Genomic DNA, 15,572 nt, shown 5'->3' on the forward strand with positions numbered 1-15,572 from the left:
TTCCAAACTCCCAGTCCTTCCCTCTCCCTCCTCCTTCCCCCTTGGCAGTCATAAGTCTGTTCTTTATGTTTGTGAGTCTGTTTTGTAGATAATTTCACTTGTGCCATATTTTAGGTTCCACATGTAAGTGTTATTATGTGATATTTGTCTCTTTTTGACTTCACTTAATATGATAATCTTGAGTTATATCCATGTTGCTGCAAATGGCATTATTTCATTCTTTTTTTATGGTTGAGTAGTATTCCATTGTGTGTGTCTCTATGTATACAGAGGCACACACACATTTTCTTCATCCACTCATCTCCTGATGGACATTTAGGTTGTTTCTGTGTTTTGCTATTGTGAACAGTGCTGCTATGAACAGAAGGGTACACGTGTCCTTTTGAATTATAGTTTTGTCTGGGTATACGCCCAGGATGGGATTGCTCAATCTTATGCTAATTCTATTTTTAGTTTTCTGAGGGATCTCCACACTGTTTTCCATAGTGGCTGCATCAACTTACATTCCTACTAACAGTGCAGGAGGGTTGCCTTTTCTCCACACCCTCTGCAGCATTTGTTATCTGTAGACTTTTTAAAGATGACCGTCCTGATGATGTGAGGTGGTATCTTATTGTAGCTTTGACTTGCATTTCTGTAATTAGTGATGTTGAGCATCTTTTAACTTGCCTATTTGCCATCTGTATGTCTTCTTTGGAGATGTGTTTATTAAGGTATTTGTTTTTTACAAATTTTAGACTCACATCAGGTAGAAAATGAGACGGTAATCCACCTTGAGGAAGCAAATTCTGTGATCACTTTGAGTAACGCATCCAGGTTTCATTTACAGCAGCATTTCTACCTCTGGATGGCTGACACTCTGGGGGATTCTTTGTGGGGGGAGCTGTCCTGCGTGCTGTAGGGTGTTTAGCATCGACCCACTAAGATGCCAACAGCAGTTTTCCCTCCCCCTCCTCATGACAACCAAAAATGTCTCCAGACATCGTCAAATCTGGGGAAAAAAATCACACCCCCACTTCAAATCCTCAGGCCCAAACGTGATTCCCTCCTCGTTCCTCAAAAAGGAACTGCTGGGGCAAGTGAAACGGACCCCCAACTCTGGGCCTTCACCACTCCCACCTCCAAGGGGAGATGGAGGAGAGGTGGGGGAGGGGAACAGCAGGCCTGGGACGAAGATGACACAGTGACCGGCTCTGCTCTCATCAGAGGCTAAACCTCCAAAGTCAGGGTGTCCACAGGACCATGCTCTTTCTGAAATCCGTGGAGGAGGAGCCTTTCCACCTCTTCCAGCTTCAGGAGATGGCCAGCCACCCTCCACCTCTGCCTCCGACTTCATGTGGCCATCTCTGCTAGTGTGTCTGTGCCTCTCCTCTCTTTGTAAGGACACAAGTCATGACGATTAAGGCCCACTGGACTCCAGCACGACCTCATCTTATTTACTCACAACACGCCTATTTCCAAATAAGGTTGAAACCAAGGTACAGGGGTTATGGCTTGGACATACCCCACTTCTACGGAGTACAGTTCAACTCCTAACATCTGTGAAGTCCCAAAGGCCTTCTAATCTCAGCAAGGGCCAGATGCCAAGACACCCTTTTCAACCCACCACCTCTCAGACTCTTTTGGGACCATTCCTTAAGACCAAGATCTTCCCTTGGAAAATGTTGGGAAGCCACAAAGAACACTCAGTGCATCATGATAGAAGAGAACAAGGGAATCCCCTCACGGTCCAGAGGTTGGGACTCTGCATTCTCACTGCCAAGGGCTCTGAAAGCCCAGGTTCAATCCCCTGTCAAGCAACTAAAATCCCATAAGCCTGAGACTTGACCTTGTAAACATTCTTACCAAAGCTCTTCCTTGAACACATTCCTGGAACTAGGCCTCTCAACTCTTCTCAGTTTTCACGCTTTTTTCTCATCCATCTCCCACATCAAGATGTTATCCAAAAGAGGCAAGAAAACTAGTGTTTATGATGGTACCAAAAGTAATTGAGCATTCCATGAAACTATGGACTCCAGTGTAGTTTTTAAAAGTCATGATATCAGGTTTGTTTCTGCAGATTATGTTCCATGTTACTAGAAGACAGAGGTTTGATAAGCCTTGCATCCATGACCTTGAACATAATGCCAGCCTGGGGTGAAAAGCCAGGAAGGGGTCAGGTTTTGGTGACTCCAAGTGTCACCAAGCCTCCCAGCCTGGTGGCCTATGGATTTCAGCGAAGTACATGAAAACTGTCAACTGGAAGAGAAATCCGATGTATCTGAGATCAGAGAAAGTAAATCAACAATGATCAGATCATCAGGGAGCAACAGCCACCCTGAGAATAGTGCATGGGTGCACTACGGCATCGAAATTTTGAAAGCAAACCTTTCTTATCTCCAATTAAGGAGACAAGCCTCCCCACTCACTCAGCACAGGCAACTAAGAGGCACTGGCTGAGGGTCACAGACACCCGGGGATCAGAGAAAGCTCCCTCACCTGGAAACCATGCTTAAATGTACCTCAGACTATTCTTTCTTCCCTTTGTAGCCCAGGACAGCTGTTTCCTGGGTTCTCCTGGGTTATTCAGTGGCTAAGTCGTGTCCGACTGTTAGTGACCCCATGGACTGCAGCACACCAGGCTTCCCTATCTTTTACCATCTCTCACAGTTTGCTCAAACTCATGTTCATTGAGTCGGTGATGCCATCCAACCATCTCATCCTGTCACCCCCTTCTCCTCTTGCCCTCAATCTTTCCCAGCATCAGGGTCTTTTCCACATGCGGTAAAGGAAGGCAAATTAAACTGCCACTTCACCACCCCAACACACCCCTGGGAAAAGGAAAAGACTAGAGAAATACAGATACTCCCTGACTTACAAGGATTTAACTTATAATTCTTCAATTTAAGGTTGGAACAAAAGTGACTGGCATTCAGTAGAAACCATACTTCAAAATTAGAATGTTGCCCTTTTCCTGGGCTAGTGAGATCCTCTCGTGAGGCTGGGCAGCAGCAAGAGTCAGTGACCGATACACTCACAACCACTCTAGTTTCCACCTTCAGTAGTCAACAAATTACATGAGGACTTCCCCTGCAGTCCAGTTAAGACTCCACTTTCCAAAGTAAGGAGTGAGGGTTCAATCCCAGGCTGGGGACTTAAGATCCCACATGCTGGACTTCCCTGGTGGTCCAGTGGTTAAGAATCTGCCTGCCAACTCAGGGGACATAGGTTCAGTCTCTGGTCCAGGAAGATCCCACACGCCACAAGGCAACTAAGCCTGTGCGCCACAACCACTGACGCCCAGGCACCTGGAGCTGCAACAGGAGAGGCCACCGCAATAAGCCCAAGCACTTAGTACAGGGAGTAGCCCCCAGTCACTGCAACTAGAGAAAGCCCGTACACAGCAACAAAGCCTTAGCACAGCCAAAAATAAAGAATTCAGCAAATAAAAAAAAGATCCCACACGCCAAGGGGTGTGGCCAAAAATTAAAAAAAAAAAAACAATTATGATATATTCAACCCCTTACTATAAAACAGGCTTTGTGTTAGATGATTTTGCCCAACTGTAGGCTAATAAAAGTGTTCTGAGGAGGTTTAGGGTAAGTGAGGCTAAGTGAAGACAATTGATAAGTCAAGTGAATTAAATAATTTTTTAAATAAATGAGGTGTAGGAAACTCCCTGGCAGTTTAGGGGTTAGGACTTGGCACTTTCATTTTCAGGGCCCAGGTTCAGTCCCTGGTCAGGGAAATAAGATCCTTCAAGCTGCACGGCACAGCCAGAAAAAAAAACAAGCTGATGTACAATAATACACTTTGGATTTGAAGCAATTTTAACTTTTGGTGAGTTTATTGAGATGTAGACCCATCCTCCTTCAAGGAGGATCAACCCTGAAGTCCTCAGGCATCACAGCAACCCATACAGGAATTCCTAACAGCTGGTAACCAACACTTACCCCAGGAAAATGGCAGTGAGTTCCCCACCAGCATTCCCACCACTGCTGAGCCTTAGGAATTTCTGCCTCACCCATCCATGACCTTATCTTGTTTTGTTTTTTAATATCCAAATACAGGATCTCAGATCTCACCCTGACACTAGACCCCCAAAATGGAAAGGATGGTTGTTATGAAATCATTTCAAATGAGAAACAGACTAATCGTCCCTTTCCTAAGTCACAACTTAAATCGTATGCACACGGAGAAGACAGCCATGAAGGGCTATTGGCAACACCCCATCTGACCTTCCAGAGAACCTCTAAGTGTCTGTGTGACAGACAGGCATCTATCTCCAAGGTGCCCGGATGGACAGATATCCCGTCTGTAGATGCAGAGACCTGCTGAGTCTCTCTCCTAAGTGAACTCTGGATTGTGCGTGTCTTCGGACAGTGATGGGTTTTCTTTCAGTGCAACCATGAGGAAAAAAAGGAGCATCTTTTTTCTTCTCCTGGAGTGCCAAAGACTTCAGCAGTATCATGTGTCTTCATAAAAAGCAAATCAACCTGTCAAGGAGCCAGGAAGGCAACACAGCACGGGTGAAGGGAAAAGGGAGAATGAAATGTAATTCTTACCAACACAGGGCTTAAAAGCAAGAGTCCGTATGTCTGATGGCCTGAGGTTAGGCCATGGGAGTCGAACATGCTCAGAGGGCAGGTGAGAAATCAAGGCAGCCAAGGTTTCGGTAGGGACCTTGTAAGGGTGCTCAGTTGCTCCCCATGGCATCAGCTCAGAGTGTTAGGAAGTAAAACCTGTTACCACACACTAGACCCAGGAAGCCAGTGGCTGTCCTGCTAGCGTTTGGTGGGAGAAGGAAAAGGAGAACTGAGCGCTGAGCCAGGCATAAGCCCTGCTTTATGACTCATTCAATCCTGGGTTGACTTTGGGGTGATTCCAGAACATTGTCTGCACTGCAATTCAGCACAGCTTCTCAAAGCCAGAGTCTAGTCCAAAAGCAAGCAGAGATGCTGATAAGCAAATAGCCCTTTTTCCTTCAATCCTTTGCTCCCTTCATCTCCTCTTAACACCCAAGGTCTCACATCTCGATTGAGAAATAACTGCCAATGTGAGACCTCTTTTCACTGCTCTAAAGCAAAGCAATTGTAATCCTGAGATAGCAACCAGATAAATCCAACTTAATGGGAATGTTCAATAGCCAGGGACAAGCTGCCAAGAGCAAAGTATTAGGCTGGCAGAGTTTAAGTTACTTAATAACATCCAATGCCAATATTAAATCAGGAATTGCTAAGCATTTGGTACAGAGTTATGAATCAAGGATTGTGAGTCTGGAGTTGAAGCAACAGCCTTAGACATGGAAAACCCTTTTGCTTCCACACTCCCTTTGAAGCCCAGCCACTCAGGCCAAACTATAAACATATCATTTCCTGGAGGATGTGCCAGGCCACTTCAACTTGAAACCTAAGGACTGTCGGTGAACATCCAAGATCCTAGCAAACATCCCACAAGCACACAAGCCCGGCCAGTCTCTTCTGCTCCCCAAGGACAGAAACCCAACCTCTGATCTGCCCACTAGACAAAACGATTAGAATGTCCATGTGCATGATCATGTTTCCAAAGATGGAGAAATTCCATGGAGAAAACACTCAGGTCACCTACCACCCATCTCCACTGCCTACATCTGCCTGAAGGCCTAGTCCTCCCAAGGAGGATCTGCCCAGTCTTTACCCATCTCATGTCCACTCTCAAAATTTTGATGCAACTTAACCGTATGAACCGTGTTTCTCAATAAGTGGTCTTACACAAGATAGGATTCCCAAACTGCAGATTCCTCTTATTTGTCAATCAACCATCCCTCACACATCTCCCAGCAGCCGTTATGTCAGGGGAGATGGTACCCTACGAAGCTGATAGCTGCTGACTGCATGGCATGGGGTGACAAAGCAATCTTACGAGGGATTCCCCTGGCACACAGCTTTACTGCTCGGCTACAGTCAAACCAGAAATCATCTCTGCCACTCCTCTTAGAGATGAAAAAATACATCAGGTTCCAACCAGACTTTCACAGCTTCTATCGAGAATACTTTTTATTATACAGGTTTCATATACACAACAATTATTTAGGGAACATTTACAGGCAAGGAGTTCAATTCCAAAACTCCATTTTCACCCACACGCACTGTACCTCGCACTGTACCTCTTTGGGGGGTCAGCCCAACAGGAACAAGACAAAGTTATTGCTTTGTGGACAGACAGCTTCAATTAAATAAGAGTCTTCCAGAGTCAAGAACAGAGCTGAAGATCCTCTTAACTCTTAATACCCTGTGTATATACGAATAAAACCTAAAGATACGTCTTAGATTACCCCGTCACCTTTAAAAGTTAATATTAAAATCGAATGCCGTTTCTCAAAAAGTCATAAGAAGTGCACCCGTATTTACAGACCCCATTAAATTATGCATAAATAAAATCTGTACACTCAACTCAGTTTCTCAAAATACAGAGCCTCCTCTGGGACTGGGGGATGACAGACAGCAAAAAAAAAAAAAAAAATGCTCCATGCCTACCCTTTTCAAGTTTCACTAAGATGTGAAATAAATATGCAAAATAAAGCTTCCATACCTTAAAGGAATATGTCATTTCAAAGAGTCTCCTCCTTGAAGAGTTAACTTTCAAAGTTTTTTTTTTTTTTTAAAGAAAAAACATAAAGTCATCAGCAGGCTTTGTTTCTACAAGTTTCGTAAACCCGAAGGGCCCCTTTGAACAAGGGGTTTTAAAGTGTTACAAATGCCACCTATTAACCAGTTGCTAGGTGGACAGAATCCTTGCCTCCTATTTATTGGTATGCAGGACGAGGCTGAAGAAACTACATAAATACTTTCACCTCAACACTAAAAGCTATTGTTGATCTGAATCCCATCAATTTGACCTTTCAACAGCTGAGTGAATGTGAGTTTTGTTAGCCCGGGGATTTATTCAAAACGTTCGAAAACTTGTAGCACCACTTCCAGAGTAAGGAAGAATGGGGTTCCAAAAAAATAAAACATAAGCTTAATGAGTAAAGAACCAGCACTTCCAACATCTTGTCCAGAGTTAAGGAGACGCTTCAGCACTCCCTAAATACTAGGAAATCCAGGAGGGCACGTGAAGAGCTGGAAATCAATGGAGGCCTTTTTTCATGGGAAGGTGGGTAACAACCCTGCCCCCCAGGTAAGCAGGGTGCCCAGTCTGTCCTGGTCGAGATGATCTGGGAGTCCTTTTCCTTCCGAACTCTTCGGCCCTTGGTTCCCCACCCCCTCGTTTTACTTCCTGTGCTTCTCCAATTTCTCCAGGGTTTTGCTAGAATCGGCTGGACTCTGGTCTCCGGGATTCATGTAGGATTTGTCTATGACTATCAGGGCCTCTTTTATGTAGTTCTGCACAGCAGACACTGCGGCACAGATGGCCTGGCTGCCAAACCCGTGGGTAATCAGGCTGAAATGAGACAAGCAGTTCTGAATGTTGGTCTCCAGGACCGGGGTGGGTCGGTTGTTCCCGTTGGGAGTTCGATCTTGATTGAGAAGGTCTGTGAATTCTTTACACACTTGCCTGTGAAGACAGTCAACGCACACCGTTGAGCTTGAGCTCAGCCTTGGCCCGAAACAGATAAGGGCACCAAGACTAAACTACCGTGGGGGTGACACCTGGAGGCAGAGAGCATCTGGGGCTGACCAGCCCAACAGGCTTTTAATTAACACCAACAGCCTAAGCTGCTGCACTCCGCACGTATTCTGTTCAAAGCCATGAGCTAAACTCCTTTAGCATTATCTTATTTAATCTTCCCAGCAATTAGAAAAGATAAAGGGATTAACGCCACAACCCAGTGGCCAAGGTCACCAGGACTAGTAAAGAGGTGGAGTTAGAATTCCAGCCCAGGAAGAGTGAGTTTTTTCTCTGATGCAGTCTGGTTCCTACAAAACAATTCTGTCAAGAACTGGGAATTTATTTCCCCGAAATTCACTCTGTGATACAGGCTGGTTCATCGGCTCTTTTCTGCCCTATTTCCTACTTGACTGGTTCTGCTTCATTTACCATGATTCTAAAATCAATTTACTGTTGGTTTCGATGAGAAACCCCTCAGCTGCATTAAGTTGTTTTTGAGACATTTAATTTGCCTATGACTCCTATACATTCAACTGGGTCATTACATTCAACTGGGTCGTTTTAAAACACAAAAGAGACTTCCCGGGTGGTCCAGTGGTTAAGACTCCCACTGCAAGGGACACGGGTTCCATCCCTGGTTGGGGAAGTAAAATCCCGCATGCCACGTGGTATAGCCAAAATAATTAAAATTGAAAAACATCATGTTATCAGGAAGCAGAAGGCACATCAACGCTGCTGGATGTGACAAAATAAATTGTTTCTAACACATTTTTGCAAGACATGCAAATAAGATAAACGAGTAAGCTTAACTATTTTGAGCTAAATAACTTAAGCAGCTCAGAAACATTCATTGTGAGCCATACTCTCACTGTTCTTAGTCTTCTAAATCCTACCCAAAAGTTACCCTATTTGACTGTACCTTTACACTCCTTGACATTCCTTTTGCTCAACACCCTAACTTATTTAAGGAGCATTTCTTTCTTGAGCACCAGGGGCTGTGCTGACCTCTGGGCTTCAAGGTCAGAGCATCAGGGCATCAAATTCTCAAGTTTGGATACTCACTGTGCAGCCAGCAGCATGTTCTTCCTAGTTGCTACCTCATTCCGCCCTCCAAGATGAGGTCTGGTTAAATACTCAGCCACAGATTTACTAGGAAATTCTGCTTCACAGACATAGGCAAAGTCCCGAGCCAAATGAACTGCCTCACCTAGAATAATAGGCAACAGTAACAGACTTTAGGATGGCTATGGTCACCATGGCAAACTAGCCCTTCTCCCCTTTTCCAGCACTATCAGTCTGTTCAACCCTGAATATTCAACGGAACAACTGATGCTGAAGCGCCAATACCTTGGCCACCTGATGCAAAGAGCCAACTTACTGGAAAAGACCCTGATGCCGGGAAAGATTGAGGGCATGAGAAGGGGGCAACAGAGGATGAGATGGTTGAATGGTGTTTGAGCAAACTCCAGGAGATAGTGTGAAGGACAGGGAAGCATGGTGTGCTGTAGCCCATGGGGTCACCAAGGAGTTGGATACAACTTAGAGAATGAACAACAATCAGTCTAGCGGTCATTCTGTATTCTAAAATGAAATCATACATGGGGCCAACAATCCAGCTGGTAAGGAGAACTTCCTGGGTGCTTTCAGTGGGTACTCTTCCCTAGGAATAGAGGGTGAAATCATACATCAGGAGGGAAAAACTGAAATTTTTAACTGTTCTTGACCAGTGTAACCCAGTCCTCTGCCCAACCTGAGCATCTCACGGAGACACTCTGTCTCCATGTTTTCTCTGTGTCGTCGTGCCGAAGTCAGAAAATTTAAGGGAGGTGAGCATGTTTGTCAAAGAAGCAAACTGGGACAAAATCTTTGTTTGTAAACGAGGGCGCCCCACTGCTGGTTGAGCTAAGTGTCTAGACTGTTTCTTTTAAAAGGGGGACTTCATTGGCAGTCCAGTGGCCAAGCCTCCACGCTTCCAACGCAACGGGGGCACAAGTTTGATCCCTGGTCAGGGAACTAAGACATGCCTCACGATGTGAACAAAAAAAAAAAGGCGGTGGGAGGAGTGTATCCTACTAGAAACGTCAGGAGCTCTACCTGCCAACCTGGCCTACCTACCCCCTTGTCTAAGTTTTTGGGGGCGGAGAGTGAGAAAACCAAGCGGTATGGTAAGGTGGTGGTGGTCATCTCCCACCCGAGGAACCCACTGAAGTGTCTGATTCCAAGATGTGGGGCTGTCAGGGCTTTACAAAAACCCAGATGGTGGCACCCCCACTATCTCCACTTCCCTCCCTGACTCACTAAATCAGAATCTGAGATCCATTGTTCACTTTCTCATTCAAGCACCCCTGCCTGGCTGGTAAGGAAACCTTGGGGAGCCACATTTATGTTTCACACACGCAGAGCCCACCATTCTCCATGCAGGACAGCTGGTCCCCAAGAGCATCTAACAGGCAGCTCCTTTCTCCTGGCCCTGACCTCCAAAGACAACTCATAAAAAGGTAGACCCAGGCCCTGCCAAGTCTCTTTTAGCACCGCGGTGGCACCATGTAAACCAGGGAAAGAAAATGTTCAAAAGATTGCCTGGCTGCCAGGAGACCACCCCTCATTGGCTCCCCGGGCCCCCAGCGCCCCGCTGATTGGACGAGGTGCTGGCGATAAGCCTCTCCGTGCTCCTCTGCGCGCAGTAACAACCAGCTTGTTTTGTTTTTAAAAATAATTATTTCACTTTTCCCTCTCCCACTTGTAAAGGCCGTATTGCATTCTTGGCTACTTTCCAGGTTAGTGGGTGTAAGCCCATTCAAGAAACTGAAATATCACATCCTAACTATCTTAGCATTGGAGAGGGGGACCCATCTGTGGGCCCCATCAGGTTTTTTTTCCCCCCTATTACTTTTTTTGATGGGGAAATTAACAAAGGAGTTGTGAATTGGACCAGTTTCACTGTATACAAGGGCTTTTCTCTTCATTTACCATAATCCCAATAGCCCACAGCTACAAAAACTAGAAACGGTATTTTTACCCAAAGGAACCAGCTTTAAAACAAGAAAATAAAACAACGAAAAAACATGTACCAAATCATTTCATCCTTCAGAAACTGGTTCATCTGATAGGAAATTTAACAGTGATTTTCTGGGGTTAACATTCGATTAAATGACTGTGAGTCACTGTAATGAACACATGGCAAATCACTTCTTGCATCCCTCTCTCTACTTGTGACTAAGAGTTGTTTTTAAGCTTTTCTTTAGAGAAATATTAAAAGACACAACAGCACCAACTACAAATACCACAAAACAAAAAAAAACCTCCACTGACCTTCCACGAGAGACGTCAGCAGGGTGACGTGAGCCGCTTTCCGTCTCCCAGCTGGAAGATTCAACCCAATCTTGTCCAACTTCTCCCGCAAGGACCGGCCACCATTTTTAGACTTGGCTCTAAGCAAAAAAAAAAAACTTCTCTCAAGAAACCACTTTAAAATGCTGAAATGCCTAACCTGCTGCCATCAAAACAGAAATCTGTCAAAGACCTTCAACATTATATGGTTCCTAATCAAGTGATGCAGGGAGTCCTTATCTCCCTAAAATTAAAAATCTTTCTTAGCATTGCCAGCATTTTTGTTCTTTAATCACAGAACACTGCAAGTTGTACTGGAGCAGATAAATTTTCACTTGTAGAAACTGCAGCGGCACCCCCCCCCCACACACACACACATACACAAACAAAAACTACTCCCCTGGGGAGAATCAGACCCATGAAGCTCCTCTACCCTAAATACAGATGCTACCACTTCATACATGGAATCAAATTCCAACCAAATGAGAATTTATTAGCATTATTTTAGCACTTTTTTCTACACTTGGCACTTTCGGCACTTTCTAAAAGAGATGAAATGTACTAAGCCGTCCCCCTCCCCCCAGCCAATTAGAATTCAGTGTTAGGTATAAAAGTTACATAAATGTTAAAAATACCTCCCTGGTGCTTTTTTATTTTTCATCCCCCACCACCTATCCAATGACCATGCCCCACAACGTGTCCCCATGTACCTTCTGAGAACACCTCCCAGTAATGAGGCATTTAAGCACTCAGGCGGGGACAGCCGCCTCTGGACTTCAGCAACTGTCACTTTGTATTTAGATGTAGAGCTGAGGAGGGACAGTCTTCCAGGGACTGAGCAGAAGACCTCGCTGGGATTCATCACAGCCCCCACCAACTCCTTCTGACAAGGGAGACTCAGGGGGTTCTTGGTCATGGAAATAGGACCTGTAAATGAAGATCAGAAGTGGCAGTCCCAAGCAAGAGACCTTTTCAAATCACTCACCAAAAGTGAAGGAGCCCTTCAACGGTAACATTGCGTGTTGGGCTATAAACTGCAAACAGATTTTTTTTTTTAAGCCGTATTCCTTAAGATAATCAAATCTGAAATTCACAAGTTAACACCTTGGGAAATTAATTAGTCAAAATCTGGGTTTGCATTTTCTAGCCACTATTATAATCTGATTCATTAGAACATTTGTTTTCAAAAGACTGCTTCTTAACTAAATGATGATTTTCCCCCTATCATTCAAGGAATATCCAAAATTGCAGGACATATTCCAATCGTTTCCTAAAATCTTTCAATGCAACTGATCACAGCAAAGTTTTAAATATAAATAAATCTGTTCTAAGTTTACTGGGAAATTCAGTTTATTTTATAAGGGTTTTTGTTTTTTTAATTTTTCCCAATTGATTTCAAACAGTTTAACTTCAAGTTACAGGTCATAACTACCCTTGATTTAGGATGACTGTCTTTCCCAGCAAAACCAAACTGGTAATCTTGGCTAGATGTAACTTAATGTCATGAGCCACTCACTCACCAAATAATCCCATTTTCCAAAAACCCCCTCCCACCTCATCCCAGCCTAAAACCAACAGATCACCCAGCCCCATGCATTTTAAAGCTCTAAGTTTGTAGGCCAAACTGCTTCCCACCATCTTCTTACAGATCAGAATGAAGGCCCTTTACCTTGTATTTGAACACAGGAATAAAATCACAGCAACCCATTCAACAACTAAAATTGTCACAGGACCAAACACTCCACTAATTTTCCAAATTAAATCACAGGCTTAACTCACTCTGGAGTTCTTTCTGGAGCATTGTACAAACACTCTCAAATCCAAGAAGTGACACTTCCCAAGGGAAAAAAATTATCAAGCGACAAAACCAGAGATTGAGAGGCAGTATCTGAGAGCATCTTTTCCCGTTTAGATCTTAAATGCCCTCTCTCTCCTCACTCCTAAAACCGGTCACTCCCTCTACCACGAATGTCCCAAGTCATAATCTCAAAGGCTCCACCTTGCCAACAAATCAATAACTTCACAGCGCCCTTAAGAACCAGAACAGGGTAGGGTGTGTGGGCCAGAGGAAGACAAGGACTGTGGCTCATTGCGTACCTTTGCGAATAACTGTCTGATCATGCAGAAGTAGGTGCTGGTCGTCCACATTCTGAGGGAGAAATGACAAAGTTTCCTTTAAGTTCGGGGAGAGCCGGGCCGGGGTCGGGGTGGAGGGTAAGAGGAGAGAGGCAGTGGGACGCACAGGTCCCGGCCGGAGCGGGCAGAGCCGAGGCGCTCACCTGCACCTCCTCCATCTGGTGTGCCATGTCGTGGAGCCCCAGGTTCTCGGCCAGGCCCGCGGCGTCCAGGGCGTGAGAGTGCGGCAGTAGCAGGTCCGAGCGTCGGTAGGCCTCCCTGCGTGCGCTCACGGCGCCGCCGTCCAGTCCAGAGAGATGGGGCAACAGGCCGGCCGGGCGCCCGTGGTGCGAGGGCAGGCCGGCCCCCTCCTGGTTCTGGCGCCCGGGCCAGGCCTGCTGCTGGCTGCCGGTGGGAGCGGGCTGGTGCAAGGGATTGATGGCAGCGGCGTACGCCTCTCCAAGGTGCGAGTAGGGGTCGGCCGACTGAGAGTAAGCCAGCTGCTGGTAGGGAGGCGGAAAGTAGGGGGGCGGCTGGTATTCGGCGACTCCCGTATGGGAGAGGGGCGGCGCGGGGCTGTAGAGATGCTGCCCGGCGGAGGAGAGGTGAGGCAGGCGCGGGTTCCCATTGCTGCTCGCGTCGTGGCGATCCTGGGGCAGAGAAACCGAGACCCGGTTAGGACGAAACCCCGCTCCTGCGAGCTGAGTGCGGCCGCCGCTCCGGGCCTCTTGCGCCCGGGGACCCACTGCTCCCGCCCAGCCCGACCCCGCGGGGCCCTGCCCTCGAGCCAAAAGGCCTCTGGGGAAGCAACGTGCCCCGGGGGAGCTTCGTTGTCAACCGCGAGTCTGCAAAAGGAAAACTGGAGAAAAGACCTGGGGGAAGGTGCCTCCGGGGCCCGTCGGCGAAGGTCTGGGCGCTCTGTCGCCCGAGGCAATCGGGGGCTCCCAGTCCGCATCCCAGGTCTTGGGGCGGGAGAAGCTGAGGCAAGAATCCTGGGAGAAGGTCTGCACGCTGCGCAGAGCGCGATCGCCCACAAGTCCGCACATGCCAGAGTTGTCCGCAAAAGTGGGGAAGAGGCGCGCGCGGATAATGCGCGCCGCGCAGGAAATGTGCTTTTTCCCCGCCCCAGGGACCCTCCCTTCCACGCCCTCAGGACAAAGACCTCCGGGCGAGAGACCCTCCCTAGCCGGGCCGGCCGCCCAGCACCGCCCCAGGGATTCAGGATGGAACCCGCTGGAGCCAGGCGTGCGCTCCCGGGCTACCGATATGAGACCACGGCGAAGTGAGACCGTCCTGCCCGACCATCGTCAGTCTCCCCATCAATCGGGCACACAGGGAGGAGGAAGGACCCCGAAAATTGGGCAGCCTTGCCTGTACATGTTCCCTAGCCCCAGGGCTGTCCGACTTAATTCTGAAAGGACGTGTCGCCATGTGTCCCCGGGTCACAGGGGTAGCGGGAGCGGGGGCTGGGGGACCCGGAGAGACAGGATGCCGTCGCCCCCTAGCGGAGGTGTCCGGGCCTGCAAACTGGAGCGGCCCCTCGAGGTGCCCCGGGCGCACGGCTCTCGCGCGTCCCCGCAGCCACCGTTCGCCTTTCTCCCGGGGCCCAGGCGCACGCCTCGCGCCGCCTGCGTCTTCTTCCTCTTCCCGCTCGCCGCCTCCCTCCCTCCCACTCTCCGAAACTCTAGCTCAACCTGTCCGACAGGATGGAGCACTCCCGAGCGCTTACGGCCCCATCTGGCCTCAGCGCGGCCCCCCTCCCCAGCCCCCACTTCTCTCGAAAGCCAAACTTCTGCTCTTTTCTTGTCTCCCCGAGGGGGTAGCGGAGCAGGTGACAAGCCCGCCTCGGAGGAGACTCCGCAAAGGTGTCGCCGGCAGGCCGCCTCTTCTAACGCCTTTGGACGGAGGTTTCGTGCGTAAAAGACACCTCTAAAGAGTTGTAGACCCGGCGCTCTTCCGAGAAAACGGGAAGAAGGGCTGTTTTGCTTCGCATGAAACCGGCCGGTAAGCTTTGTGGGTAGGATCTGCCACTCTCTTTCCAGGCCCCGTTCCCGAGGCTGGATATTTAGGGAAAGGCCCGATTCGGGAAGGGGACCCCGGAGAAACGCACGATAGGGGGTGTCCGGAGAAGCGGACTCTGTCCCGTCGAAGGGCGAGCGGTGGGTGCCTGGTTGCTGCTCCTGCGCCCTCGCCCCCGACCTCGGTCCAGTGGCCCCCGCCTCCCGGACTGTCCTCGTGGGGCCGGGCTGCGCCCCCGTGCCCAGCTCACCTCGCAGTCCTCTTCATACTTAACGTTATCGGTTATTTTCCACAACATGGCGTCCGGCGTCCCCCAAAACAATCGCCAGTTAAATCCAGGCTCCCCCCACCCCCCGAGCGGTAAATCCAAAATTGGGGTCACGGTGGCCAGGCGTCTGCCGCCGCCCCCGCCGCCGCCCCCGCCGCGCGGGCCTAGCTGTCCGGGTCACTGGGCGCGCATCGGCGGCTCCGCAATTGTAGATGCTGCCGCCACGGGTGTGAAGACCGCTGCAGGGGACCCGGGAAGCCGCGCCCGCACT

The 15,572-nt window shown here is 48.2% G+C and overlaps 1 protein-coding gene across 1 annotated transcript; it reads right to left on the reverse strand.

Moving 5' to 3' along the window:
• Nucleotides 1–7,229: 7,229 nt before the first annotated feature.
• On the reverse strand, nucleotides 7,230–15,331 carry TFAP2C (transcription factor AP-2 gamma). The gene is made up of 7 exons (XM_052651122.1): nucleotides 15,284–15,331; nucleotides 13,179–13,664; nucleotides 12,997–13,048; nucleotides 11,610–11,826; nucleotides 10,882–11,000; nucleotides 8,632–8,776; nucleotides 7,230–7,515 (listed from the first exon to the last, which is right to left on the reverse strand). Exons 1-7 carry the CDS (start codon nucleotides 15,329–15,331, stop codon nucleotides 7,230–7,232), a joined length of 1,353 nt encoding a protein of 450 aa, XP_052507082.1.
• Nucleotides 15,332–15,572: the final 241 nt, after the last annotated feature.

This window comes from Budorcas taxicolor, chromosome 13 (genome assembly GCF_023091745.1).
Source record: "Budorcas taxicolor isolate Tak-1 chromosome 13, Takin1.1, whole genome shotgun sequence".
Lineage (NCBI taxonomy): Eukaryota > Metazoa > Chordata > Mammalia > Artiodactyla > Bovidae > Budorcas > Budorcas taxicolor.